This window comes from Falco naumanni, chromosome 6 (genome assembly GCF_017639655.2).
Source record: "Falco naumanni isolate bFalNau1 chromosome 6, bFalNau1.pat, whole genome shotgun sequence".
NCBI classification, from domain to species: Eukaryota; Metazoa; Chordata; class Aves; order Falconiformes; family Falconidae; genus Falco; species Falco naumanni.
In genome coordinates, this window is record NC_054059.1 from 4,948,744 (window position 1) to 4,974,515 (window position 25,772).

Consider the following 25,772-nt stretch of genomic DNA (forward strand, 5'->3'; position numbering starts at 1 on the left):
AGGAACAGCCTTGCTCTCCGTGACTGCAATCAGGCAGAGAGCACTCAGACATCGGGAGCAAATTGATAGCAAAAATACGACTCACCAGAATGTAAAGCTCCTTCCCATTTACTGTTTGAAAAAAGGCTGCTGGACCCTTCTACACCAGGTAGTATAACTCAGCAGGTTACAAGTTCTCTCCTTCCAATCTTTCCCTGAGAAGAAATCCATCACAATTTATAGGTTGGGTTTTGTTTTTTTGTTTTGTTTTAAACCAAGCATGTAAGTACCCAAGTTCTAGGACAGATATTAAATAAAGAAGCACTGTACCTTGATAGGTTGGCAGGTGCTTTAATGTCTTCACAAAGTCTGGACATAATCACCTCCTCCTTAAACAGCTGTGATTTGCTATCAGCTGTCCAGAATCATTTTAGCAATTACAGTTTATTACCTACACATTTTGATTCATTGTTAGAACTACTATTCTCAACAAATATTCTGAAACTACAAACAGCTTGGGGAAGATGACTGCAGTTAGGGTAATTTAAAAAACATGTCAAATACTTTCATACACATGTGATTTATGAGCACAAATTACTGAAAATTAAAGTGAGTTTTATTCCCACAGGAAATAAATTTCTTTCATACATAGTATCATTATGACAATAAAATCCTAACATTAAATCCCAAACTGCTTTAGCTCTGGACCTTAGGAATGAACATTGAGGCACAAATTGGAATTAACTTGCCTGACGAAGCTAAAGTCACCATCCTTGGAGGCTTCCAGGATTCAGCAAATGAAGTCAGCCTCACCTTACCTACTGCTGCAAGCTGGAGGTTGGACCAGGTTTAGCTTAACACAGATCCTCCAAGAGAGCCTTCCCAAGCAGCATTCCTATTATTCTATTTCTACCATGTTTTAATAGTTAGAGCAGCCCTAAGATTAAAGGCTACCATTAAATACTGAATTTGAAAAGCATTAATCCTCACAAAAAACCTGCTCACTATGGCAGACCAAAATGGAAAGCTTAAAACACCCTCACTCTAAGATAATCATACCAAACTAAGGAAAAAAAAATAATCAAAACATGCTATTCAAATGGATTCATGCAGCATCCCAATATTAATCAAAAGACAAGAAAATTCAGTCACAATTAAACTGCTTTATTGATATCAACTCGTCTTTAATCAGTACCTCCATTTAATTCCAGCAATGCTGACAACAAAACTAAAACATGCATTTAGTACAGAAGTGTTTAATTAAATTATCTTGAACAAGACGCAGCCAACAGCCAGCTAGTCTGGACAAAGAGAGCCAAGAAGGCTGCAACGCACATCAGCTTTTAGGAAACACGACAGTGCAGCATCTACCGCTTAGGATCCCAACACTCCGTCCTAAAAACGGCAAAGCAAGAACTTTGGCAGTTCATACAGGGGGAAATAAAAAGCCACATGTGGTAAGGAAATTCATAAACCAGCTTGTTAACCTAGTAGAACTTAATGAATTGTCATTTGAGTCTGAGACCTGGCAAGGCAGGGTTTAAATTGGAAGTTAAGGACAAAGCTCCTCTGATAAACCTTGGACCAAATTTCAATTGGGTTCAGCATCCAGCTTACTATCCTGGACGTGCCTATAGCTCAGAGTTCAACCCTCACACACTTCACGCATATATTTGTCAAAAACTTCTGCTAATGAAAGCAAGGATACTGGTGTAAGAACCATCCTGTAACCTGGGATACTTACAGCCATGCTCAGCGCTTCAAATAACTGGCTTTAATAGAAAACAAATCCCTTTAATTGTTCCACTAGTTCTTACAGAAAGATATACAGTTACTTCCTTTTTCCAAAGACACTATCTAATGTATCAACAGACAGCCTGTGTCTTGCTACCATAAGCACAGAGACTGAAGTATCAGACAGTCAATTTATGTCATTTACACTGTCTACGTGACACAGAAGCCGGACTAGCCATGCTTTTTTCCTTCTAAGAAAGAAAGGAAATACAATTCTTAAATTCTGGAGATCTGTGGTTAAAAAACGTGCAGAAATGCAAAGGAAGTGCACAATTAAACCAATATAAGGAATCTGAAGATTTTTTGAAATTAAAAATTGAATATAGGAGTTAATAAAATACATATTCTAATTATAAGTCTAGAGTTTACCATTTAGAGACTAGTGCTGTTAAAGTTTTCTGAATTTTTTGGGGGGTATTCTGACTTCCTGGAGAATACAGTTTGCCCAACTTCTTTGCAGAAGCTCACTATAATACTGATGTGTCAGAACACGTTAACCACTAAGCTGCTTTTTCACTCAGTCTGTCCATTGACTCAGTAATTTGTATGTGAGCAAAAGATTAGTTCCTTCTCTATGTATTCACATGATCCTTTAATAAGTGAATCAAAAATAATTCCTAACATGCTTGAACACAGACCACCACCTAGATAAAATTTGCAACATTAACATCTCTGAGAAGCAAAACAAAGTAGAAAAGATCAAATAGACTAATCATGCAACAGAGAAAGCACAACTGGCAAGACTTAACATACCTGCTGCTTAGGATATGGGAACAAAATTGTTTGAGAAGCCGGTTAATGCACAAACAAGCCTCAGTGAAAGCTTCCCAGAGATTACTACAGGGCACGTAACCAGTTTAAGGTTACCTTCATCTACTGCTTCACGGTATCACGCTTGCATCTTTGCAGAATATATTTTCACTGGTTCAGTTAAATTTATACAAATCCTACAGATCAGTCAAGCTAGCCCAACACCTTGTGTAGGCACCTGTATTGCTTTAGAGTAGAACTTAAAAAAGGTGCACATGTGTTTTTCTGCAGCAGTTTAAATGTTTGTTTAGAAACATTTAGTTGATTTCTGATTTTTCGATCAAGACCTTCTCCGTAACACCTCCAACATTTATTAGGAGGAAGGTAAACACATTTCAGGACAGCCAACCTTTACAGAACACATTTCCATACCAACAGTTCTCTTCCATTGCTAGAAGATCAAAAAAACTTCTATTCTTCTTGGTTTTGCCATCATCAAAACCAGTCACGCTTCCAAACAGATCCTTCTTCCAGTGAAACCAGCTCAGGTTTTATGCCTCTATCTTGTCCCAAGAAAAAAGTGACTGGCCAGAAAAATGCTTCGCAGATCAGATTCAGCCTATGATCACCAAGTGAACAATGCTTATTTTAGAATAAAAATTACCATGTCAATGCCATATTCCCCCTATCAGGAATATTACTTTAGCAATACATAGGAAAAAAAAAAACCACTGACAAGAGATCTAAACACTATTGTTTATTCAACACTGCAACTTAAAGAGAATGATGTATTTGAGACCTCTCTGAAATTCATCACCATATTGAATACAGCAAACATTACAGCTAGATGAAATTTCACATTTTTGAAAGCAGTACTATTTGCTTCTCCTAAAGTCCAAAAATAAAATAAATCAGCATTTCTTCAGCTATGTGTTTATCCAGCCCCCTCAGGGATTTAAATACAGCGTCTCCATGAAGTCAATCCTACTGAGAAGTTTAATAAAGTTTAGTCACATGCTCCTGTGCCAACACCAGATTCTTTGTTAGGCTCTGCTGGATTTATTTGCCCCTCTTCTTTTAGCTTCACCTGTCTAAAGTCTTCCCTGACTTCTTCTAGCAGACCTGGCTTGAAAATGACATCCAGCGCTGTCATTGCCAAAGCTTTTGCTGTGCGCAAAGCGTAGAACTGAGCATTCTGTGACCCTGCAGAAAAAAAAGTGAAAGAAGTTTCAGGTTAGATTACGAATTTTAGTTACAAACCACTAGCTTACCATGATCTTATTTTTGTACAAAAATAAGATCTTCCAAGTTTCAATTGCAAGACCAGTTTCTTAAAAATATACTTGCATGAAGTATGTCTTTCTACTGATGCCTCAAACCAAATTTTCACAAGTACTTAACTTTCTGCTACTGATGAAAACAAATGAGACTGAACACTCATTTACTTGTTTTCACATTTTCCTTTTTAGCAAATGCAGACTTTTATACTGTTACCTCTATTCCCAGAGTATTGAGCTTTATGACTAAAAATTAATTTTGTCTTTTGGCTGATGTTTAGAAATTCCTCTGAATATGCTGCTAGGGATAATCCTTCTAATTTCTTCTGTCTAGATGGTATATTAAGTCAGGCTTTTAGAATGAGGAGTGGTCATCCTTCCCATATACATTTCACTTTAAACACAAAAATAGAATTTTTACATTTTGTCAGCTTATTTTTTTTGCAACGCTACAATTAACTTAGTTAATTGTTTCAGGGTCCATATACACCCCAGATCCCATCATGCTTGAAGAAAGCAATTCATTTCTATACAGGTATTCACATGCAGCCACTTTCAGATCTAGTACCTACACTTTCATGCATTTACTACACAGCAGCTCTCAATACCACAGAAGCATGTGAAAACTTTAATTCTCTGTAATTCCAAATATTTTAATTTCTAGATTCATCATAGTGACGAGTCAGCAACCAGTCCCTAAAATGCATAAGGGTTCCAAATATAAACGTCTAATGTTTTTCACTTCCACTCACCTGCAGCTTCTGTGTACTGCTCGGTATGATTCAACGCATCAGAGCCAATATAAAAGTAAGGGTGAATCCCAGGGACTACAAATGTAACGTTTCCGAAGTCTGTAGAACCTAGAAGCAGCATAGAAATGTTCTTAATGAACAAGTGTTGAAGGGTTTTGAATGCTGTAAGAAAATGTATGACAGATATCTCCAGCCTTTATCTAAAATAGAATATCCTTTGCCCCAAATACTAAAATAAAAGCATTTCTAATGAGTCATTATCCATACGAAACTCCACCATCACAGAGATGTTTTCCCTAACTAGCCACCTTCAGATGCTGCTCTCCAGTGCGCTTCTGATCAATTATCAGTTACTGGACTGCAATGAAGATCTATCAGCATATTCTTGTTCCATTTACTGTTAAATTTTTATCAAGCATCTCCTGAGAGTAAGCTGTTAATTCAGAAACAATGAAAGCTGCAAACCTTGGGAGTTCTGGGCAGTTCAGCTATTTTCCTGCTACAGCCCTTAGAACCAGGCCCAATTCCCACTTTTCACCAGTATGCAAATATTCAGCATTAGGCAGGGGACTCTGAAGTAGGAACAAGTATCTTTAAACAAAAACAGATTGAGGACAACTATTTTTTCCTGTGCTTTTTGTTTATTCTCAGTTATGGAAACCTTCGCGTTACAAGCGCTCTTAGAAATAACAAGATCAGAACTAAACTCCTGACAAAATGCTCGTGCTTTGTAGACATAAAACAATTCTTGATAGGAGTGCTGCAGATCTTAATGATGATTCTTTCATGCCTGACTAGCACTTCCAGTATGCTAGCTAGTGCTCAGAGTACTGCCTGATCTATTTAATGGTAACCATGCAGAAGTAGTAGACCCTTCATAGTAAATCATCCAAGAGCCTGCAACTCCTCTGAGCACTTTTTTTTCTTTTACCCAAACAAGCAATCCATCCCGTATTTGTTAAAATGACATTCAGAAGCTGGAGAAATCAACACACAAGCTACTGTGAAATTCAGATACCAGGATGAAGCATTGTTTCATAGCGGGAAGAAATAGGGATGATCAAGATCTCAATGAACATTTTTTAGGCCAGTAAGAGCTGCAAGAATATTCTTCTGTAGCAGTAACATAAAATGACTGTTTCAAAGATTCAAATTTGTTTGTAACACATGAGGTAGCCTCCACATCATGATAGTTTATGGACAGAAGATGTATTGCTAATGCCTTAAGACTCAGAAATGAAATGACTGAAGGATACAGATTACTTGGAAGCATACACCAATTAAAAGTGAGTCCAGAGCCTATATTTTGTGATCAAAGAGGACAAGGCTAGCTGGCTATTTTGCTCTGCCTACAAAGAGAAGCTGCAAGCTTTGTCCAAAAACATGATCCTTTCCCATAAGTTCAGTACGCACTTGAAGAAAATTCCAACTCTTGGCACAGCAACAAGATTTTAATTTCCAGTAGTCTACACCACTGACCCATTCTTTGGTCAATCTGGAAAGACAAACCAGAAGTCTCAAAGTTCTGCCTACTTCAGACTAAACCAGTTCTAATCTTGCCTTACTAACTCATAATATACAAACTGCTGGAAAGACTGTGTTGGCCTTTTTCCCTGCTCTCACTCAGCAAATGAAGCATTGGAAATTTCAGTGTATCTCAGCTCTCTGTCATGTAATTCTACTTAGCGTTATATCTATATCCAATCTACTACCAGTTTACAAGCTATTTTTGCTGAATTTGAGATTCAAACTTGGTAATTCCTAGCAAGACGGCGAGCTTACCAAGCCAAAATCCAGGTAGCTTTTAACAAAAGTGACAGTCCAATCTTCCCCTCTATCAGAAAATATGCTACATCCTTTACTGGCAATAACCTAGTGGCATGTTTAAAACATCAGGTGTTGCAATGGTTTCCATACAAACATCTGGAACTGTATGCCTGCTAGAGATGTACAGATCAGGATTCCTTCTAGAAGCATAAATAATTGCACAGTTACCAATGCAATGTACAGAGTCATGTACTATCTTCAACAGAAAGGTACTGGGAGCTCCATCCTCTCAAAAATATACCTTGAAGCTGAAACTGAAGCCTCTTCAAGTCACTGAACGTGTAATGGAAGTAAGTTATTACCACAAACATGAATGGAGGGGAAAATGCAAAAGGTTCCATGAAGCATTTACATACAAGCCCCAAGCTACAAAAGTGCTATTTTCAAAACATACTGGCTCCTTCTTACGTGCACAGGAAGCCAATGAACCCCACGAATGCTAAAAGTACCACATTAAATTATCTCACAAGCGTGGGTGCCTCAACTAAGGTATGCTAAACGAAGCCACGGGCTTTGGGGGTTTTCAATAGCCTGTAGTACAGCTACCCTACACCAGCAGAAGGAGAAACAGGTCGTGGCCCCTGGTCAAAGCCAAACTCGGATTCCCATTATTTCACATCATCCTGGCTGCGTGCCAAACGAGTGGAGCGTGCACAAGGCACACGGACGGCAGTGCAAGTTGACGGACTAAAAGAGATCTCTGTAGCGATTAGCTGCCTAGAGCGATACCTGTCAGCAGACCGATACTAATACCCATGTAGAGGTGGCAGCGAGCATGCTCATCTGTTAACGACTTTTCTGCTGCACAGACATGGAGAAGCAACTGAGCTATCTTCCTTCCCTTTCAACAGAAGAAACTGATATCCTAAAAGAAAACATTGAAAACCATATGAAAACTAAACAGAAATAGAGGTCTTGAAAAAGATGAGACAAAACACTCAACCCCCCCCAAAAATGGGTAGCATACAAAAGTCCACTCCTAAGTCTCTGGAGACTGTGCTTTGTTATCACTGCCGAATCCCCACTGCAATAATTCAGAGAAGCTGTGGAAAGAAAATGTGGTAAAGCCTACTGCAGTGTGTGAGAGAAACCCACAATTGCTCAAGCACATTTTGACATTTGACAAACAATTTAAGGACAGGACAGGCATATGGGGAGTTTCAGTTTAAGTAAGTTAATGGCCAACATTTAGCATACCATGTAACTTTCATATGAAAGCCCTATTACAACTAGGTGGCTGTACTAAGTTCATTTGAAGTCCTCTGAACCAGTAAGATCGCCAGCATTCATGTTCTTCACTCTTAACACAACGGTTTGAAGGAAGCAACAAGCAGACCTGCAGAAAGTTTCACTACAGTAGTCATTTTAAGTTCCTCAGCCCCTTTCTTAGGCTAAATGAACAAAGCAGTAAATCTTACTTGTTTCACCCCAAAGAAAAAGAGAAATCTGCCTTCAGTTATAATTTGGTGTCAAACTCAAGATAACGAACCAGTTGAAACTAATATACTACTGTTGCCCTAATTTGGAAAAGGGTAAGAAACAGAGAGAAACAACCAGAATACCAGCAGATATGCCATCTCCCCCATCCAAAAAAAAAAAAAAAAAAAAAAAAAGTGGAGAAGTGTGTCCCTAAACACCAGGAACTCAACTTTCCAAAGATAATCTGCACGTAAGATACAGAAGATTAGTACCACAATCAAACTAATTAGAATAACAACTTTTTTGCCGAGAACAATCTTTTCCTTCTAACCAAAGAGAAAAACCTTTAACGTGAGTGCAATGAAAATATTTATATGTAGTTAAGATCAGTAGTGAAGGCTATAAAGTATCAGCTGGAGTTATGACGAACAGAGCTCCTGTAGGAAAGATACCGGAAAAAAACTGTTAGGGGTAATGAGAAACTCACCTGAATATTCAAGAATTCACATTCCTATTACTATAGTGTTGACAGACCAAGAAAGTGCCACAGTTTGAGACACAGTTAAGACAGAAGTGAACACCTACTTGAATGGCAGCCCTTTGGAAAACTAATCTGGAAAACTCATGAACTAAAGTTAGAAGCATAGAATTACCTGTTAACGGAAAGAGGTTTAAATTAGGGTTACCGAGATGCTTAAATTTCCACTTAATCTCTTTCAAAGCTCCCTCTAAAATATTAGCGACATGCTAGTAAATTTGTTTATACATAAGCTGGGAAAATATTAAATGAAGTTCCTAAAAACTAAGTCTCATCTCCATTCATAGTAAACCAGGATTCTGTATCTCAAAGCAACAGAATGAGCTGCAATTCATTACACATCATCATGTACTCCGTAAAACTTGTTAGCTTTCCATCCTTCCATCCCTCCCCCCAAACAGTTTCTTACTTGAAATATCATGAGAAAATGATTACTGCTTTTCATACCTGTTGGGAAAGTTTTTCAGCTTATACAACAAGTACAGAAACACAGACCAGAGGTACAACCCTTTTACAGAGCTTCAGCTTTCTAATTTGGCTTTTTCTTCTGACCAAACAGTGTTTAGCCTAGCTGTACCCCATGATTTTATACACGTAAGAGTTGATCAACCTAAGCTTAAGTCCTAACAAAAAATCCAGATGGAGTTACCTGACAAACCATTCAAGATACAGTCTTCTGCTACAAATTCTATTCCGAGCTTCTGTCCATTCTCCTTGTAAACTTTCTGCAAGCTCTTATTTGGAAGCACATTGTAGTAATCATTTACACCACCTTTTATTTCCACCTAGACAGAAAGAATTCCAAATTATTAGAAATTTTTCTCCAACTCAAGCCAGTTTAATGTAAACCATTTAAAGGCCAGAGAAAATAAGTACATATCCATACTTCAGGCCCACGCCAAAAGAGATGTAAAATGCTAAGTTTCTTTGAAAAATACAACATTCTGCCAAATATTACCCCGATCAAAACACAACCAGTGCTCTGCCAAGCTTGCACTAGGCAGCCAAATCCCAGAAGCGAGGATTTCATGGATAGCATCCCCAAAAATAGAATCAAAACATTTCCTGTAATAGCACCTAATGATTTCCACTGCAGGTACTATTAAACTACAGAGAATTCAATTTGGGCTTTCACCAAATTTTATTTTACCATTGTTCAGAACACTTCCATTTACTAAAAGCAAAAAAATGAGAATAATGCTAACTGAAAAAAAAAAAAATCACTCAGTCTTTCACATTTGGTTGCTAAGCTAGCCTGCTGTTCAGTAAAGCAAAGGACCTAGTAACAAAGAACATGGAAAAAAAGACAAAATGCTCAATATCTGCTTTGCCCATTCCTACTGGTGGTTTGCCATCAAGCCTCCCAGGTCTTTGAGCCTAGTAGCACTTGTCTATAGGAGGAGCATCACCCATAGCAAAACCCCAGTATTATTGGACACTTAAAGAAACTGTATGTATATAGGACCAGGTGGGATGCATCCAAGGATGCTAAGTGAGAGAGAAGCAGCAATGCAAACAGGCAGCTATCATGTTTTAAATGTCACTGAAACGGAGGGATGCTCCAGCTCACCAAAAAAGAGCTAAAGGTCACATGCACCTTGACAAGCCAAGAGAAGGATCTTGGAAGTAACAGACTGGTCAGGCACAACATCCTAGAACTCCCAAGGGTATCATAGAGCAAATAAATCTTCCTAAGACCCATATCCAGGCAAACAAACCACGAGGCAATTGTGAGCATCCAGCATATATTCACGGAAGAGCAGACAGTACATGACCAAGCTGAGCTTTCCATGATGACATGCCTGGCTCAGAGGACACAGAAGATACACAAGCACAAAGTATTATGATCAGTGGCACAAAAAATCCAAATTACTGGCCATTACTTGTAGCACTCATCTGCAATCAATACTGGTGCACTACTGTTTCAACAGCTTTATTATTGATGCAGACAACTTCTGCGAGACTACATCTAGTGTATTGTGTTCAGACTGGAGCTAGTCCATGGGAAGGCCACCAAAACTATTAGGGTGCTGGAGAACATGACATAAAAGAAAAGGCTGAAAGAACTTGACTTGTTGAGCCTTCAGAGAAGGTTAAGGGGGGAGATCTTATTGCTGTCTGCAGTTATCAGATGGGAAGGGTACAGAGAAGACAGAGCGAGACTTCTCAGAGACGCCCACTGATATGACAAGAGGCAACAAAGGAAATTTCTATGAGATACAATAGAATTGCTGAAGTTGGAAAGCACCTCTGGAGGTCAGCTTGTCCAACTTTCCTGCTCAAGCAAGGTCACCTAGAGCTGGTTGCCCAGGGCCATATCAATGCAGCTCTTTAATATCTCCAAGGGCTGAAGCACCACAATCTCTCCAGGCAACCTGTTCCAGTACTCTGCCACCACAGCAGAAACATTGGGCAAACACTTGTTCACCACGAGCTGGGCAGAGCACTTGCGAGGTTGCAGAATTTCATCTTGGAGATACTCAGAAGTTCACACGGCACTGAATGATCTGGTCTAACTGGTCCTGCTCCAAACAGAGGGTTAAACTAGAAGAACTCCGGAGGTCTCTCCCAATCTAGATCCTTCTATGATTCTGGTAGTCTATGCATAAACTAAAATTTTTTTTCAGGACACAAAGCAACAGAATAGCAAATAGTACCATACAAATTTAGATTTATTTCACCTAAACACCGTGAAGACAAATACTGTAAGGTAGGCCAGTGTAGGAAATTGAGGCTTATCTCCAGCATAACAGAAACACAAGACCACGAACACATTCTTACTTTGCATCCTGTGGCCAGTGCTGCAGATCTGAAGCAGTTCTCAACCTTCTCTGTCAGCACAGAAAGATCTTTCATTGAAGGAGCACGCAAGTAGAACTCTAGTTCAGTGTAGGATGGAATGATGTTAGGTTTCACACCACCATTTTTTATTACACCTGCAGAAAGGGAAAAGTTACATTATCAGTGTTAAATACAATTGCTTCATCTTCAGCCCTGTCAGGAAGCTACTTGCTCAAGATCTAAATATATAAACAATGGGGAAAAAAAAAAAGGTCAGCTGAGCATGAAATACAAAGAATGTCAAAAATACAGTGTGTGGACAAAGTTTCTTTATCACATCAGATTAAGTGGGACATACATGTTTTTTCAGCACAATTTCATTGTATTTTTTTGTTAGAATTTTGTTTGTTTTGCTACAAATCTAAAGACAAGCCAAACTAGCATTTCCAATGAATCCCCTGAAATTCAGTGCATTGGACTCAAAGCAACCTGTCTGCCACTGAAAGAAAAGATTTTGTTATAAAGGCTACCTTGGATTCCAACTTTTAAAGGTTTCCTCAACTAGAATGTTTCAAACATTTTGCCAGCTTGGAGAGAAACTGAGTAAGTTGCATTTCTCACCAATACTGGTGTAACATGTGTGTTGCAGTGCACAGAAAGTTCATTAGATTCCTCATACTAATTACTTAGAAATACTGCAACGTAGTTTTATTCAAGAGTGAAGTTTGAGTTGAAAATATTCCCTCAAGGAAATGTGTGACAACAACATAATTTTCAATTATGGCATAAGAGGCATTACCATGAAAGACCATAATATTTAGATATTTCAACAATAAAACATTGTAGACCTCAATTCTACATTAGATTTCAATGTATTAACAGCTAGCTGCTTTCAACGGCCTGGCCTCCTACCCACAACTTACATATGTGAAGTAATATTTGTTTTCTGTAGAACTGAGAAGCTATTTACCATAATTAGAAATACTGCACAAAATTACTGATATGTGTCACTGAAGCCTGAAAAGCCAGCACCATCAGGATGCAAATGAGTGAATCCTTACTTCTGGGGCACAAAATCTATTAATACTATGAACTGCTCAAATAAAACCTTTCCTGTCTCGAATACAGTCAAAGTAAACAAAGTGCTAAACTAAACGACTAGCAGTACTAGTCCATAACAAAAGGGGGGAAAAAAAAAAGCTTAAATGAGAAGGACAGGCATCACATGAAAGGAACCAGCAAGTCAGCAATCATGCAAATTGGCATGACACATACCGTAACAAAACAAGTACCTTAATGAGTAAGCAACTTTCACTTGTTTTGTCCAGCACATTTGTAAATGGAATTGGATAGAGTCCAAGATTATGTCTACACTTAAATTTCAAAGCAACTGCAATATGGACTGGACAGCAGGTCTAGTTTAAAAGCAGGTTGCCTACACATTACTAGTAGCACCCAGTCTGCCCTTCTTGCAGGTGGAAACCTTTTTTTCTAACCCATTTCATATAAATTTTTGAATAGAAAAAAATATACATTCTTATTTTTCAAGGGGGCAACACTTACTCCATTCATAAGCAGGGAAGACAGACAACTTACATCAGACAAACTCAAACCAACAATGTTCAAGTATATAAAACGCTGCTTACAAATTCCAGACTTTAAGCAATGGAAATTTCAGGTTTTGTTACCGGGTTAACACTAAGAATTTTAGTATCACTTAAGTCAACCACTGCTGTTACTGCCAAGCCTATAACACAAGATCTCCAACTCACTGTTGTAAAAAAAACACTCCTAAAATTAAATCTCATTCTGGCTGCTTATACTTTCACAAAAGTATTTTAAATGTTTCCAGTTTGAAAACAAGGTTTATGACAGCAGTTGTATCAACAGAGTAATTTAAGTTTTGCTGTGTTTCGGGAAGTGTTACCTCTAGGAGGCTTGATTAAATACTTAGGGTTTTGCTTACGGTACCCATGCAGCCTTTAGAAATCACGAATGAAGGCGGCAGTATTTAAGGGTTTAGACTTAGATTCAATAGAAGACTTGGGCACCTCCACCCTTAAACCTGCAACACAACCAAACCTCATTATTAAGTTAAGTTTCCTACAGAGCAATAGGATAGAGAGGCTATGCCTGCTGTCTGAAATTCATTTGGGTATGCTGCACAGCAGAACTGCAAACTCCTTCACCTACAGTCAAAAGGGTTAGGGCTTCAGGCTCCATCCAGATATCCTGGAGAGAAACACACACACACATTATACAGCAAAAGCAGCGAAGACATATCACGATAAGCTCAGAACTTCTGGAAGTGTATTAAGCTCCTAACAAGTATTCCAAATAAACAGTTCTACAATTCAGAATTCCTGTGGAAAGGCAAAGTTCCTTAATTTCAACTTGGAAAAAGCTGTGTCAGGTATACTAAGGGAAACCTGGGCTTGTAACTAAAGGGCAGCTTTCATCTCAACTGAACCTTTCTCTGTACAAAAATAAATTTATGGTGTTGAAGGAGTATGAGTCAAGCTTAACGGTTAACATGTCTTCTGCCATCATTTGTTTTGTGTACTTCAGCAAATTAACTTCAGTCACCCTACACCACCACACCTTTCCAATAAAGGCCATCTAATTAATGTCCAACACAAACATGAATACTTCATTTTTTCAGAAACATTTAATCTTATACCTTTGAAAAATACATGTACGTTAAATTTAAGGAATTCAAGGCCATGTTCCAAAATTAGTTTAGCACTTTCTTCTTTCTGAACTTCAAGTGCAAAGACTTAACATCTGTCTAGCCTCCACCTAGGTACCCGTGTCCTCTTCTGAATGTGACCTATAAGCCTGTTTTCAGCAGTTAGTTCTGGACACTGACATGATTTTAAAGATTACAAACAAACTATCTCAATGAAACAATGCTACTTCATATTATTTGAAGTGACTACACTGATTTAGTGCAATAACACAATACCTTAAATTGAGGGATGGCGTAAGTTAGTATTTCAACAGCCTAACTCCTACTTGCATTAGATTTAATGAAGATCTCACCATGAACTCTCCAGGTCGGTTTCATTTGCTGTCTTAAAACAGACAGATTGTTGTATGCAAGAACAGCAGCATCTAATGCATTAACTCCTTCCCAAGGATAAGCAGCAGCATGAGAAGCTTTTCCATAGTATTTCACAGTCACACTAGGAAATAAAAGGCATTGCTTATTTGCTTTTCATTCACTGAAAAAACCTCTAAAATAAAAAGTTCCTTTTGTTCACACAAGTATTTTTCATTAATGTTTTGTACAGCAGAACAACAAACAATTTACCTGACACTACACTGTTGCAAAGTTGAACTATCTTTGAATGCAGGAAGAGGCTGAGAGATTTCTAGAAAACCAATGACATGGGACAATACCAAGAGCCAATCAGGCAAAAGAGTTACAAGTAACATACCACTGTATAGCCTTTTCCTGAGAAGTATGGGCTTCGTACTAAATTTCTCCAACACGGTTTTTTTTTATACTGCTCTGAGACTTGAAGTTACTAACGTTCATGTCGGAGGATGATAACAAACCCTTTTCTCAGATTCAAAATTACAAGGTGATTGTCCCAATTCTTGTCAAATGCACACAGCATAAGCACATTAGTAAGATCACATACAATCCACGTCTAAATAAAAAACGTCAAGTTTTAAAAGTGTAGTAAAGACACAGCCTAGTATAAAATACACATTACTATACTACAGCAAGAATGTTCTTTTCCTACACACCTCAAAAATGCTGGTAGAAAGGCTTGCAACAAGGAAGACATCTAGTGCAAATGTTATCCTCAGACTTCACAGAAGTCAAAATACTGCACCTAAACATAACCAGTAAGAATTTGTGCTTTGCTTCATCTGAGGGCCATTTATATTAGCCTTACAAAATAATTTAATATTTCAAATTATATGAAAACTTTTTATATGAGAGGCAAATACCAAATACTGACAACTATGTAAGGTATTACTGTTGAACAAATACACAAACATTACTTTTTTACCAGGAGTAGAGATTTTAACTAAATCTGTTCATACTCAACATACAGCCCTTTACATAAAAAACTTCCATCTTAAGCTCAGAGTTCCCCCTCACCCCAAGATGCACAACCTTGTCTCTTACCCAGCTAGAAGCAGCCTAACTTGCTTGTCCCTCCGTCTTGCAAAAATTCCAGCTTTACCACTTATCCTGAACTGACACCTAACGCTCTGAACCATGCCACAGCTGCAAGTTAATAGCAGAACCTAAATACTGGATAGCAAAGAGGGCCATAACAGAGTGAACTGTTGCAGCAGAAAACGTCTCCTGCTGCCTGCAACCCAAATTAAGCATGTCCTTTTCCACCCACCCCCCATCCTGTAACACACCCACACATCCCATTCTGTAAAGTATGTGTTTTATTCAAAATTTATCATCATTATGAAATCAAGATAAGAAAACCTATTAACAACCCAAGTATTAGACTACAACACCACAAATTAACTCACACAGAAGGCAGGACAGATCCCTGGATATTCTCTGAGAAATGGAGAGAGGCAAAGTAAAGCAGAAAGTCACGTTGCAGCAATTTTTTTTTCCTTGCAAGAAACATATGCTTCTTATTAAAAAAAAGTTTCTTTCAGCATTCCTTTTCTTGTACTTCTAATGCTACACAAAATGTCACAATCTCACAGAAAAGCCAACCAATTTTGGTGAATACCACCACCCTGAGCCAGTTTATCAGCAGAATGTAGATCCTGTTTGACCAACAATATATAGACTGATTAAGTGAAGGGTAAGTGAATAAGAATCAGCAAATTTTGGCATGTATCCACCAGTTATCCAAGTACGTTGATTTTACTTCAGGCACCAGCCAGCTTTCAGAGGCTGCAGACACAGTAATATCAGCGATTTAGTGATCATCAGTCCCTAAATTACTTTGAAACAACCAAAGATCAATTACACACTACCAAAACAGTCCTTTAGCTTTGGAATCTCATAATTACATGAATGATGACAAACTCAGTATTTCAAGCTTTTTGAGGGAGCAAGTTGTTTCACTCGGTACTTCAATTCTGTGCCTCCTCCACATTCAAGGTTTACACGCCATCTAGGACTTGGGCCGACAGCGGACCATCATCTCTGAACAAAGATTTCCAAATCTTACTGTATCAAACTCAAAAGGCTATTGCAGGAGTTGAAATGATCAGAAACACAAAACTATCAATGAAAACTGCATCTTGAACATTACAAATACAGTCTTACGGTACGGCAACCAAAAGGCAAGCTGGGGTAAGTCTTGAAGGAGATTACAATAACCAATTAAGACTCTTCAGCAACACTGACAGAATACAGCAGAGCTAGCTAGACCATGTGTTGTTAACCTTGTCTGGTTTACCATAAAACTTAGCAGTAACAGAAGCAAATTATCCACCAGAAACAGCAAAATGGCCAATAAAATCATGCACATCAGAGCCGGAAGGTAGCACAACCAAGCTGAAAACAGCACTTCAGTACATCAAGTCAGAAATGGCTGGAAAACCAGCTATTTAAATACTACAGAATTTAGTCAGAGACAGCCAAACATAGTACTTGGAATAAACTGTTGCACTGGAGGGAGGTAACTAGCGGAATCTCTGCAAGATATGACCTTGGGATCAAGAATCATCAGCAAACGCGATATAAAATGTAGTAACAAAGCCTGCTGATGCTCTACTGCTGGGTTACTACGAAAACAGAAAAGGTTTATAACATCAAAGGAAGAACAGCATGGCCTTGCAGAGTGGCAGAGAAAGAACTGAATGAAGCTCAGAAATATTTGAAAGATCACGTACTTACAGACTATGCATTTGTCTAAGAGTTGATTACTTGAAAATGACTTAAGAGGAAGCCCCAAACATGTTAGCAGTCTCCAAAATGATAAGGAGACACTAATGATGTACAGTCCTGGTTACACACATCCAGCACGGAGTACTTCAACACAACTCAAATGACACCAAGTACAAATGAGCAAGTGCTGTCCATGAACAGGAGAGCTAAAAAATTACAAGGCATGACTTCCGAGGAGTTATACAGCAACCAAGCTGGCAAAAAAAGGTAAGGGAGGATATGACTGCTGTCTATACTTACACTGGGGGCAAACATGAAGGAGAGCCATGAACTACTTTGAATAAAAAAATAAAAAATAAAAAAAAAAAGAGTTAATATATGATATGAGAGTTAATAGATATTAAATTGCCATGATGAAATTTAGGCTGGAAGTTAATAAGGATCCTAACAGCAGTCAGGCTCAGCTGGCTGGCTCTTTCAAAAGCGGGAGAGAAGGCGTCGAACACTTTCAAAACTGATAAAGCATGTATCGAGAACTACATCACCTGGCGCCCAGGAAAGCAAGAAGCTATGATTCAGCAGACTCCCTCCAGCTGCGTTTTTAAGTATTTGTTTTTTAACGGATGGCACATGCTTTTTTTTAAAAAAAGAAACGCCTAGCAACATCAGAAGAAAGAACGGATTTTTGGGACACGCGCCAGATTATCTCAGAGCAGCCAGGGATCTTCAGCGCGAGGTCGAACGCGACACTGCGGCAGCACGGCTCCGCGTCCCGAGCGGCCACCCGGCCCCAGCCGACTGCCAACGCTGTGTCTGAAGGGCACCTGCAAGGTCCCCCGCCCCAGGTCCAGCCCCTTCCAAAGCAACTCCCCTACTCAGGGAGGGAGAAAGGGCCAAGGCGCAGCCGACCCCTTCCACCCGAGCTGCTCACTCACTCGTGCTCGGCCACATCGGGCAGGTAAGCCGCGTTCTCTTGCGAGGGGTGCGCCATGAACACCACATCCAGGCCATCAAACGCTCCAGCCTTTATCAGCTCTATTTTGCCTCCTCCTTGCTCCTCCGCGGGCGTCCCCAGCACCGTGACCTGCAGCACAAGCGCCGAGAGTCAGGGCCCGCCGGCGCCCCGGGGCCGCAGCCCCCGCCCGCGGGAGGGCGCTCACCTGGACGGCGGCGGGCGCCGGCGGCGGCAGGCTCTCCAGGGCGGCCTTCAGCGCCAGCGCGGCGCCGGCGCCCACCTCGGCGATGAGGTTGTGCCCGCAGGCGTGGCCGATGCCGGGCAGAGCGTCGTACTCGCAGAGGAAGGCGAGGCGGAGCGGGCGCGGGCTCGGGCCCCGCGGGGCGGCCGTGCCCCACTCGGCGCGGAAGGCCGTGCCCAGCTTGTAGCGCGGCTGCACGGCCCAGGCGGCGCCCGGCAGCTCCGCGCTGGAGAAGAAGCGGGTCATGGCGTCGTGCGCCTGGTGCTCCTCGTAGGCCAGCTCCGGCCGGCTCCAAATATCGCGGCTCAGCGCGCCCAGCCGCGCCGCGTTCAGCTCCACGCTCTCGCACGCCCGCTGCTTCAGCGTCTCCAACGCGGCAGCGGGGCCGCCCTGCGGCGGCTCCTGCGGCCTCATGCGGGCAGCGGCGCGGCAGCCCCGCACAGCCCCCCGCCGCCCCCGCCGCCTTTTATCGCCTCCTCCGCGCCCCGGGGCGCCCTGGGAAGTGTAGTTCGTTGCGGGGCCGGGCCTGCGGGCAGCGCCCAGCCTGCACTACCCGTCCCAGCGGCCCCGGGGCGGCAGCTGCTCCGCGGGGTCCTACCGCCCGCCCGCCCGCCCGCGGCGTGCCGCCCCGCGCCGCTGCGCACTTCCAGCCGCCGTACTTCGCTGCGGGCTTAGCACGCGTCTGGCACGCGCGTGTGTTTACACCATCAAAACAAGCTAAATCCAGCCGTCACCTGCTGCCTGCGTGTGCCGTTTCGCAGGGGTTGCCCGCAGGTGCGAGACCCACCGTAACTCCGCAGGGCTCGGAAATTAACACCTTATTTTCCCCGACGTCGCCTTTATTTTTTTTTCAGCTAGAAGCGCTGCCTGCCCGTATCTGGCTTTCTTCTTTACGTTTCCTTGGTATTGCCGAACGCCAGCCCCGCGAGGGCCGTGCCCCGCCGCTGGCCGGGGGTGGCAGCCCCCGCGCCCCCAGCCTCCCCCCGCGGCCGGGGTGATGGCCGCTGTCCCACCGCAGCGGCGGCCACGCAAAGCACGAGGGCTGCGGCGCTGCGCGGTCCCGCTGCGGGGAGCCCGGTGCTCCCGGGAGCCTGCGGCCCGCACGGCTTGTGGGCACGCAGTGCTGCCCGCACAAGCCCCCGCAGGGGTTGCCTGCGGCCCTGCTGGCTGGCACAGCGGCGCCCCGAGGGCCAGGTGCCTGGCTTTGGGGGCTTTGTCCCCCGGAGCTGTTGCACAACGCAGCATTTGTTTAAAATCCTGCGTGGGTGCGTGGCTGGGGATGGTTTATCAGAAGTTGGAAGCATGAAGGGCTCGTGGGGAGTTTCGGTTACAAACTGGACAGCAGGGAACCTTGCCTGCCTAACGAACCCATACCTGACGAAAGCTGAAGTCAACAGAAATGAAATGACAAACCCTGGTCTTTTTTCTATATTCATTTAGTTACCAGAAATTGACTTTTTGTTCATTTTCCTCATGGTTTATCCACTGCACCCTTTCTGCACAACTTTTTTTGTCACCTGGAGAGGTGCTTTGGTGTGCTAAACTGCAGGTGTCCCCTCTCCACAGACAACGGAGGAGCTTCTTTTCCTAGTGACACCGAAATGCTACTGGACTTGAGGTCACCTGAAGCAGAGTTCACGCTCCCATGCCTTGTATTTGTTACCAGCTATTTTTGCTCTTGTAACCCACTCCAGCAAGTATCATGGTCGTGGTCAGCTCTTTCCCTCCACCCTTCAATCCTTCGAAGTGGAATAAAGCCCTCCACCCTAAAACACACGCTGAACTTTCAGCTCCCTATGGATGCATGCAGTTACTACGTGTTAGCTACCGAGGGGGCACATACTCAGCAAAGGAGTCACATAATTCAGGTCTGTTTGCCAAGGCATTTCTAGGGCTTGAAGTGCTTTGGAGTAGGCAGGGTGCTGCTGAGGGTAGTGCCAGTGTGCTTTAGGAACAGCCACTCTAGGCACCCATCAAACCCAATCACTTTTCTACTCATGGAAAGAGCTGGCTCCCACTTGAGGTTTTAGGGAGGAGAAAGCCCCCACACACGTTTCTTCTTCCTCAGTGCCTGGTTCCCTGAGGCATTACTGCTCACTGTGTAGGTTTGTATTTCATCAACAAAAACACAGTGTCCTCCTCAGCTTACTGTACCTTCTGCACAAATTCATCCTGCACAAGGTGTAGCTTTATATACCTGATCCGTAGTTTTGCACCCAAAGGTGGGTGCTTGCGGTAGTTATAAAAATCTGTAAACTGGAAAAATAAATATTTCATGATGTGACATCTCAGTGGCTTGCACATGATTCTTCAGAAAGATTAAATCCACCACGTAGACTGTTGCAGCACAAACAAACTAGTAGGCTGCAGCAAGGCTTTACCATGGGTCAGATTCTACTGTCCATGCTGTATCTCCTTCCTCCAGAGACCAGACCATGCTGCCCCTCCTCCATCCAACCCCTCTCCCACAACCCTCAGGGCTATCTAACCACTTAGCAGGAACGAGCTACAGCTGCACATCATCCATGTCAATCAACCCACTGCCGCTGAGGCCAGGCCACAGCTGCATACCATCAATGCCAATCAAACCACTGCCTTCACTCCTCTACAATTCCCTCGTTTTGTTTTTAACCAAAAAGGCTGTATCTATCATCTATTGTAGGGCCCTTGGCAGGATATGTGGAAAGGCTGCTCAGGTTGAGTTAAGAAGGCACAAAGCTACGTCTGACTCAGCCTCCACATCAGGGTCACCCAGATATTCTGACTCCCCTCTCGAGAGTTCTGTGGAGCAGCCGGTATCTGATGTCCTCTTGTCAATTCTAGGATCTAAAACAGGCTCAACACACCTAGCTGGAAGCCACCGCGGCCCTGCATCTCTGGAGATGCAAGCATACCCTCGTCCCCAGGTAATTATATCCCACGGGCCTGTCCATTTTCCCATTTGTAGATCTCTCGTTAAAACCTTTGCTCAGATAGGAGGATCTCCTCCCTGCAAAGACAAGAAGTGAAATAATAACAGGACAGTCTTTCCCAGCCGGCACAGTCAAATAATTCAATGTATACACAGCTTTCCATAGACAAGCATGCAGAGTCTCAGAACCCATTTCCCCTTTTTGTTTTTCAAGAAGTAGCTTTTAAGTATGATGGACACATTCCGCCATGGCTTGGCCAGTTGGGGAATGTGGGATGCCAGTAACATGCTCCACCCCCCAAGAGGCAAGGAACTTGGCCGTGCGTGCAGATGAATATGCTGGTCCATTGTCTGTCTTGAGATGCTCCAGAACCCCCAGAGCAGCCCAAGCCTGTCAAAGATGTGAAATGGCATCCAGAGCCTTCTCCCCAGTATGGGCCGATGCCCATACAACTTTTGTGAAGGTATCAATGGAGACATGAACATACTGTAAACAACCGAAAGAAGGCACATGTGTGACATCAGTTTGCCACAGATGCAAGGACTGACATCCATGTGGATTGACCCCTCGTGGAAACATTAGTCCAGGACCCAATCACTGACACTCTGGACAAGCGGTGATAATTGATTTTGCATCCACAAAAGATATTTTAAATTGATGAAGCAGTGCCTGAGCCCCCTGACGAAAAAACTGATGAGACATGAGGGCCTGTTGTATCAGATCTGGCACTGGAGGAGTCCAAGCGGGAGCTGCAAGAGCATCAGCACAGGCATTTCCCTCACAGATGAATCCTGGCAATCCAGCGTGACTGCAGACATCAGGATGTAATATCTATGTGTACATTGACTCACTATTACCCATAATGTTTTTATTAAAAACAATAGTCATTCTGAATTTACCTCCTTAAGCAGCACACGGTCAATGTGTCGTGCAACATAAGTGGACTGTAACAACGTTTACAGCACATCAAGAAAACGTTTTAAAGGCGACAATGACAGCACTAAGTTCAACCAATTGAGGTGATCCCTGTGTCGAGTGTATCAATTCTTGCCATTGCTTCTCATCATACCAAGTGACCACTGCCTTTCCCAATTTCCCAGAACCATCTGTAAAGACTGTAAGGCCTTGCACTGGGCTATCTGCTACCAGTGGCTTTTGAAGTATTTGTATGTCTAAATAAATTTGAAATAATTTATGACTGGGAAGATGATAGGGTATTTGTCCCTTGAATCCTTCCAGAGCCAACTGAAATGGTAAACTGTTTGCCAAACGCCAGCTTACATAATCACGCTCAATGGGAATTATCAAGTAATTGGGATCTTGGCCCGTGAGCTGAACGCACCATGTATGTCCTTTGGCGATGATTTTTGATATTAGTTCAATCTGAGTGCTCACTGTATTCTGTGGTTGTATAGATAAAAATAACCACTCTAAGACATGTAATGGATCTTGCCAGCACTTATTCCATTGACCCAACAATCCCATGGGATGACAGTTAGCAATGACGATATATAAACTTACTGGGGTTTCTAGGTCTACACAGCGTACCCTTTTTTGTTGCAGACCATTGACCACCCACCCTCTCTAGGGCTAAGCTGACTTCCTTAGTGATCGGGGAGATATTAAATCAGTGTCACCCTTCAATAGATCAAAGAATGGTTTCAATTGTTATAAGGCCCAAGTATGGCCTTATCCAATTTATGGTCCCTAATAATTTTTGCAGATCATTTAGGGTTCTGACATGTACTTGGAGCTGGATAGACTGTGGCTCAAGCATTTGATCTAGCACTTTAACTCCCCAGTATTTCCACGGGGCTTGTTGTTGAATCTTTTCTGGTGCTATACATAGCCCAAAGGTGGCCAACGACTGCTGCAAAACTGGATACACTTGCTGAAATTCAGCCTTATCTGCAACTGATAGAAGAATATCATCCATATAATGATAACAATATACTTGCGGAAATTGTTCCCGTACAGGTGACAATGCCTTTGCTACATACCATTGACATATAGGAGGACTGTTCTTCATACCCTGCGGCAACACCATTCATTGGTATCACTTACAATGAGTCATATGATTTCTGCTAGGTATTGAAAAAGCAAATTTACATTTATCAGCTTCATGTAAAGGAATACTGAGAAAACAATCTTTTAAATCAATTACCAAAATGCCCCAGTTTCGCGGGATCATCGTTGGGTAAGGCATGCCCTATTGCAGGACTCCCATTCCCTCCATTACATTTTTTACTTTCCTTAAATCTTGTAACAAACACCCGATTTCTTTTTTGTCACAAACACAGGGGTATTCCAAGGACTATGGGAAGGTTCTAGGTGTCCTTGTGCTAATTGTTCTTTGACTAATTGTTGGAGGGCTACACATTTTTCCTCAGGAAGGGGCCACTGTTCCACCCAACCAGAGGTATTTGTCTTCCAGGTCAAAGGCAGAGTAGGTCTTTGTACGCCCTCCATCACAGTGGTCCCTGTCAAAAATCCTTCCGGGTACCAATAACAACTCCCCATTGTCCCAAAACATCCCGTCCCCAAAAATTCATAGGGACATCAAGCATGTAAGGACGGATTGTTGCTGTCTGGCCCTCAGGGTTTCAAACTTGCACCACATACTGACTTTGGACACTGTGTCACACCACCTGCTCCTGCCAACATGGAACCTGCCGAACAGACAGGCCAGGAGCGAGGCCAGATGTGCGCAGATATAAGTTACATCTGCTCCCGTGTCAATCATTCCGGTCACCCGTATTGTGGAAGGGGTCCCTTTGGCAAAGGTGATTTTACAGGTTAGAGTTGGTCAAGCATTTTGTATACTGAATCCAGAAAATTTGTCGTGTTCCTGTTGAACCAAACCCTTCTTTGCCCTGGACTTTCTCATGGGCATAATTAACTTGTCCTGAAAGGAATTAATTGTGCAATCCGGCTGCCTTCAGGAATTGACAGGGGAGGGGTGGGGATCCACACCATTGCTTGAATCTGACCCATATAATCAGCATCAATGAATCCTGGTAAGACAAATAAACCTTGTGATGTTACACTAGAACATCCAAGCAACAGCGCACTCAGTTTATTGCTGATGGGTCCCACGGCATTCAGTGGGACCTTATGTACTTTATCATCCTCTATTGTAAAGGCGGCTGCTGTGGTAACATCCAATCCAGCACTCCCTGAAGTTTGGGCTGCAAGTTGGCTGCATAAGCCTGGAATTGTTGTGGAGGATCAATTTGTATCAACATGTGGTTCCTCCCCCCATTTCCTTGCTTTATGTTGCCACCTACAAGTAACCGTCCTTGAGAGTTAAATTTAGATCTACGGTATTTTGCAAAATGCCCTGGTTTGTTACACCGACAGCATACCAAACCAGAGCCATCAGCCCTTCCTGGCCTCAATCGCTTTGGACAGTCCGTTTTTAGGTGACCTTCTTGCCCACACGTGTAACGACAGCGGACAACCCTGACTGCATCAGCAAAGGTCTTTGCCAGACACTCCATTTGGAAGGCAGCGGTTCCTACCTTCCCACATACATCCATTAATTCTATTAAAGTGGGGTTACAATTTGCCATGCCTGCAATCACCTTTCTACAACCCTCATTCACATTGTCCTTAGCTAAATGAAGTAACAAGGCTTCCTTAGCTGCCCCATTCTGTATTTGCTTATCCAAGGCGTCTCTCAACCTATCCAGGAATAACACGTATCCATCATTTGGACCTTGTGTTACTGTGGTCCATGACTGTTGTGGAGTGCTGTGATCTGGGACTTGCAATAAAGCTTGGAGAGCCAGCTTTTCCCTGCTGCAGGACTAAAGGATCTAAGCAAGCTTGTAACTGAGGAGAGTTAACTGGAGCCCCCCCCATCAATCCTGCCCCAAAACGTGGATCATCCTGGGGGTATTCTAAATTCATCAATGATTGCTCATTTGCCAAGTGACTCCAATTTGACTCAAACATTAACATTTGCATGGGGGCCAATATAATTTGTGCGGTTGAACAGCAATCATGAGCAGTAAGCTCTGCTATGAAAACAGCACATAACAATCACTGAGCATAGGGCGAGCCTATTCCATACCATCTACAGGTTGATCTTAACTCTTATCACTCCCCAATTGAAAGGTACCCACTTGGGGGGAGCATTACCATCCCCTTGAAGCACTGGGCAGGCTAACACCCTGCCCCCCATGGTGGTTGCAGCACCGATATCCCCTTCCGTGAGTGCTTGCTCCCGCATCTTTTTCCAGAGTTTGGCAGGATCTGGTCCCACTGCTGTAATTTGGACTGGTTGTTGAACGTGACCCGAGGTCTCCTCCAATAAACCTATCACAGATTACTTGGGATCACAGACAGGCAACGGGACAATGACTAGATCTCCCCACCGCCCCAAAGGGAACCGACTCGGCCCATTTGACCCAGCGCTGATCTGCCCCTCCTGCCGGCCTCGACTGTGTGAATCAGGTCACGGCAGAGAATCTGAGGGCGCCAGGGGTACCTTATTGGGCATCATCTCCGCAGCCAGGGATGCGGCTATTTCAACTGCAGCCTTTGTCTCTGCTTCTGATTGTTCTAGTAAATTTAAGACCAATCTCCATGCTGTCAATGACATTGTAGCAATTTTATCCCCTCTTGTGGCACCCCCCAAAAGTAACAATCCAACACTTAACCATATCTGAACGCTGGAGACATTTTCTACCTAAAGGGCAAATTATTCCTTTTA

The 25,772-nt window shown here is 42.5% G+C and overlaps 1 protein-coding gene across 3 annotated transcripts; it reads right to left on the reverse strand.

Annotated features, from left to right (window-relative positions):
* Positions 1–1,127: 1,127 nt before the first annotated feature.
* Positions 1,128–18,608, reverse strand: PM20D2 (peptidase M20 domain containing 2). 3 transcript variants are annotated; one of them, XM_040598879.1, is made up of 7 exons: positions 18,108–18,605; positions 17,883–18,031; positions 14,160–14,302; positions 11,118–11,272; positions 8,986–9,121; positions 4,553–4,660; positions 1,128–3,726 (listed from the first exon to the last, which is right to left on the reverse strand). In XM_040598879.1, the coding sequence occupies exons 1-7, from the start codon at positions 18,555–18,557 to the stop codon at positions 3,530–3,532; spliced, it is 1,338 nt and encodes a 445-aa protein (XP_040454813.1). In that variant the 5' UTR covers positions 18,558–18,605; the 3' UTR covers positions 1,128–3,529. The 3 variants fall into 3 exon arrangements, 2 of the variants coding, with proteins under 2 accessions (XP_040454813.1, XP_040454814.1); XR_005828534.1 differs by lacking the exon at positions 1,128–3,726 and adding an exon at positions 7,109–7,244 and having other exon boundaries at positions 4,558–4,660; positions 18,108–18,608; XM_040598880.1 differs by lacking the exons at positions 1,128–3,726; positions 4,553–4,660 and adding an exon at positions 7,251–8,451 and having other exon boundaries at positions 18,108–18,608.
* Positions 18,609–25,772: the final 7,164 nt, after the last annotated feature.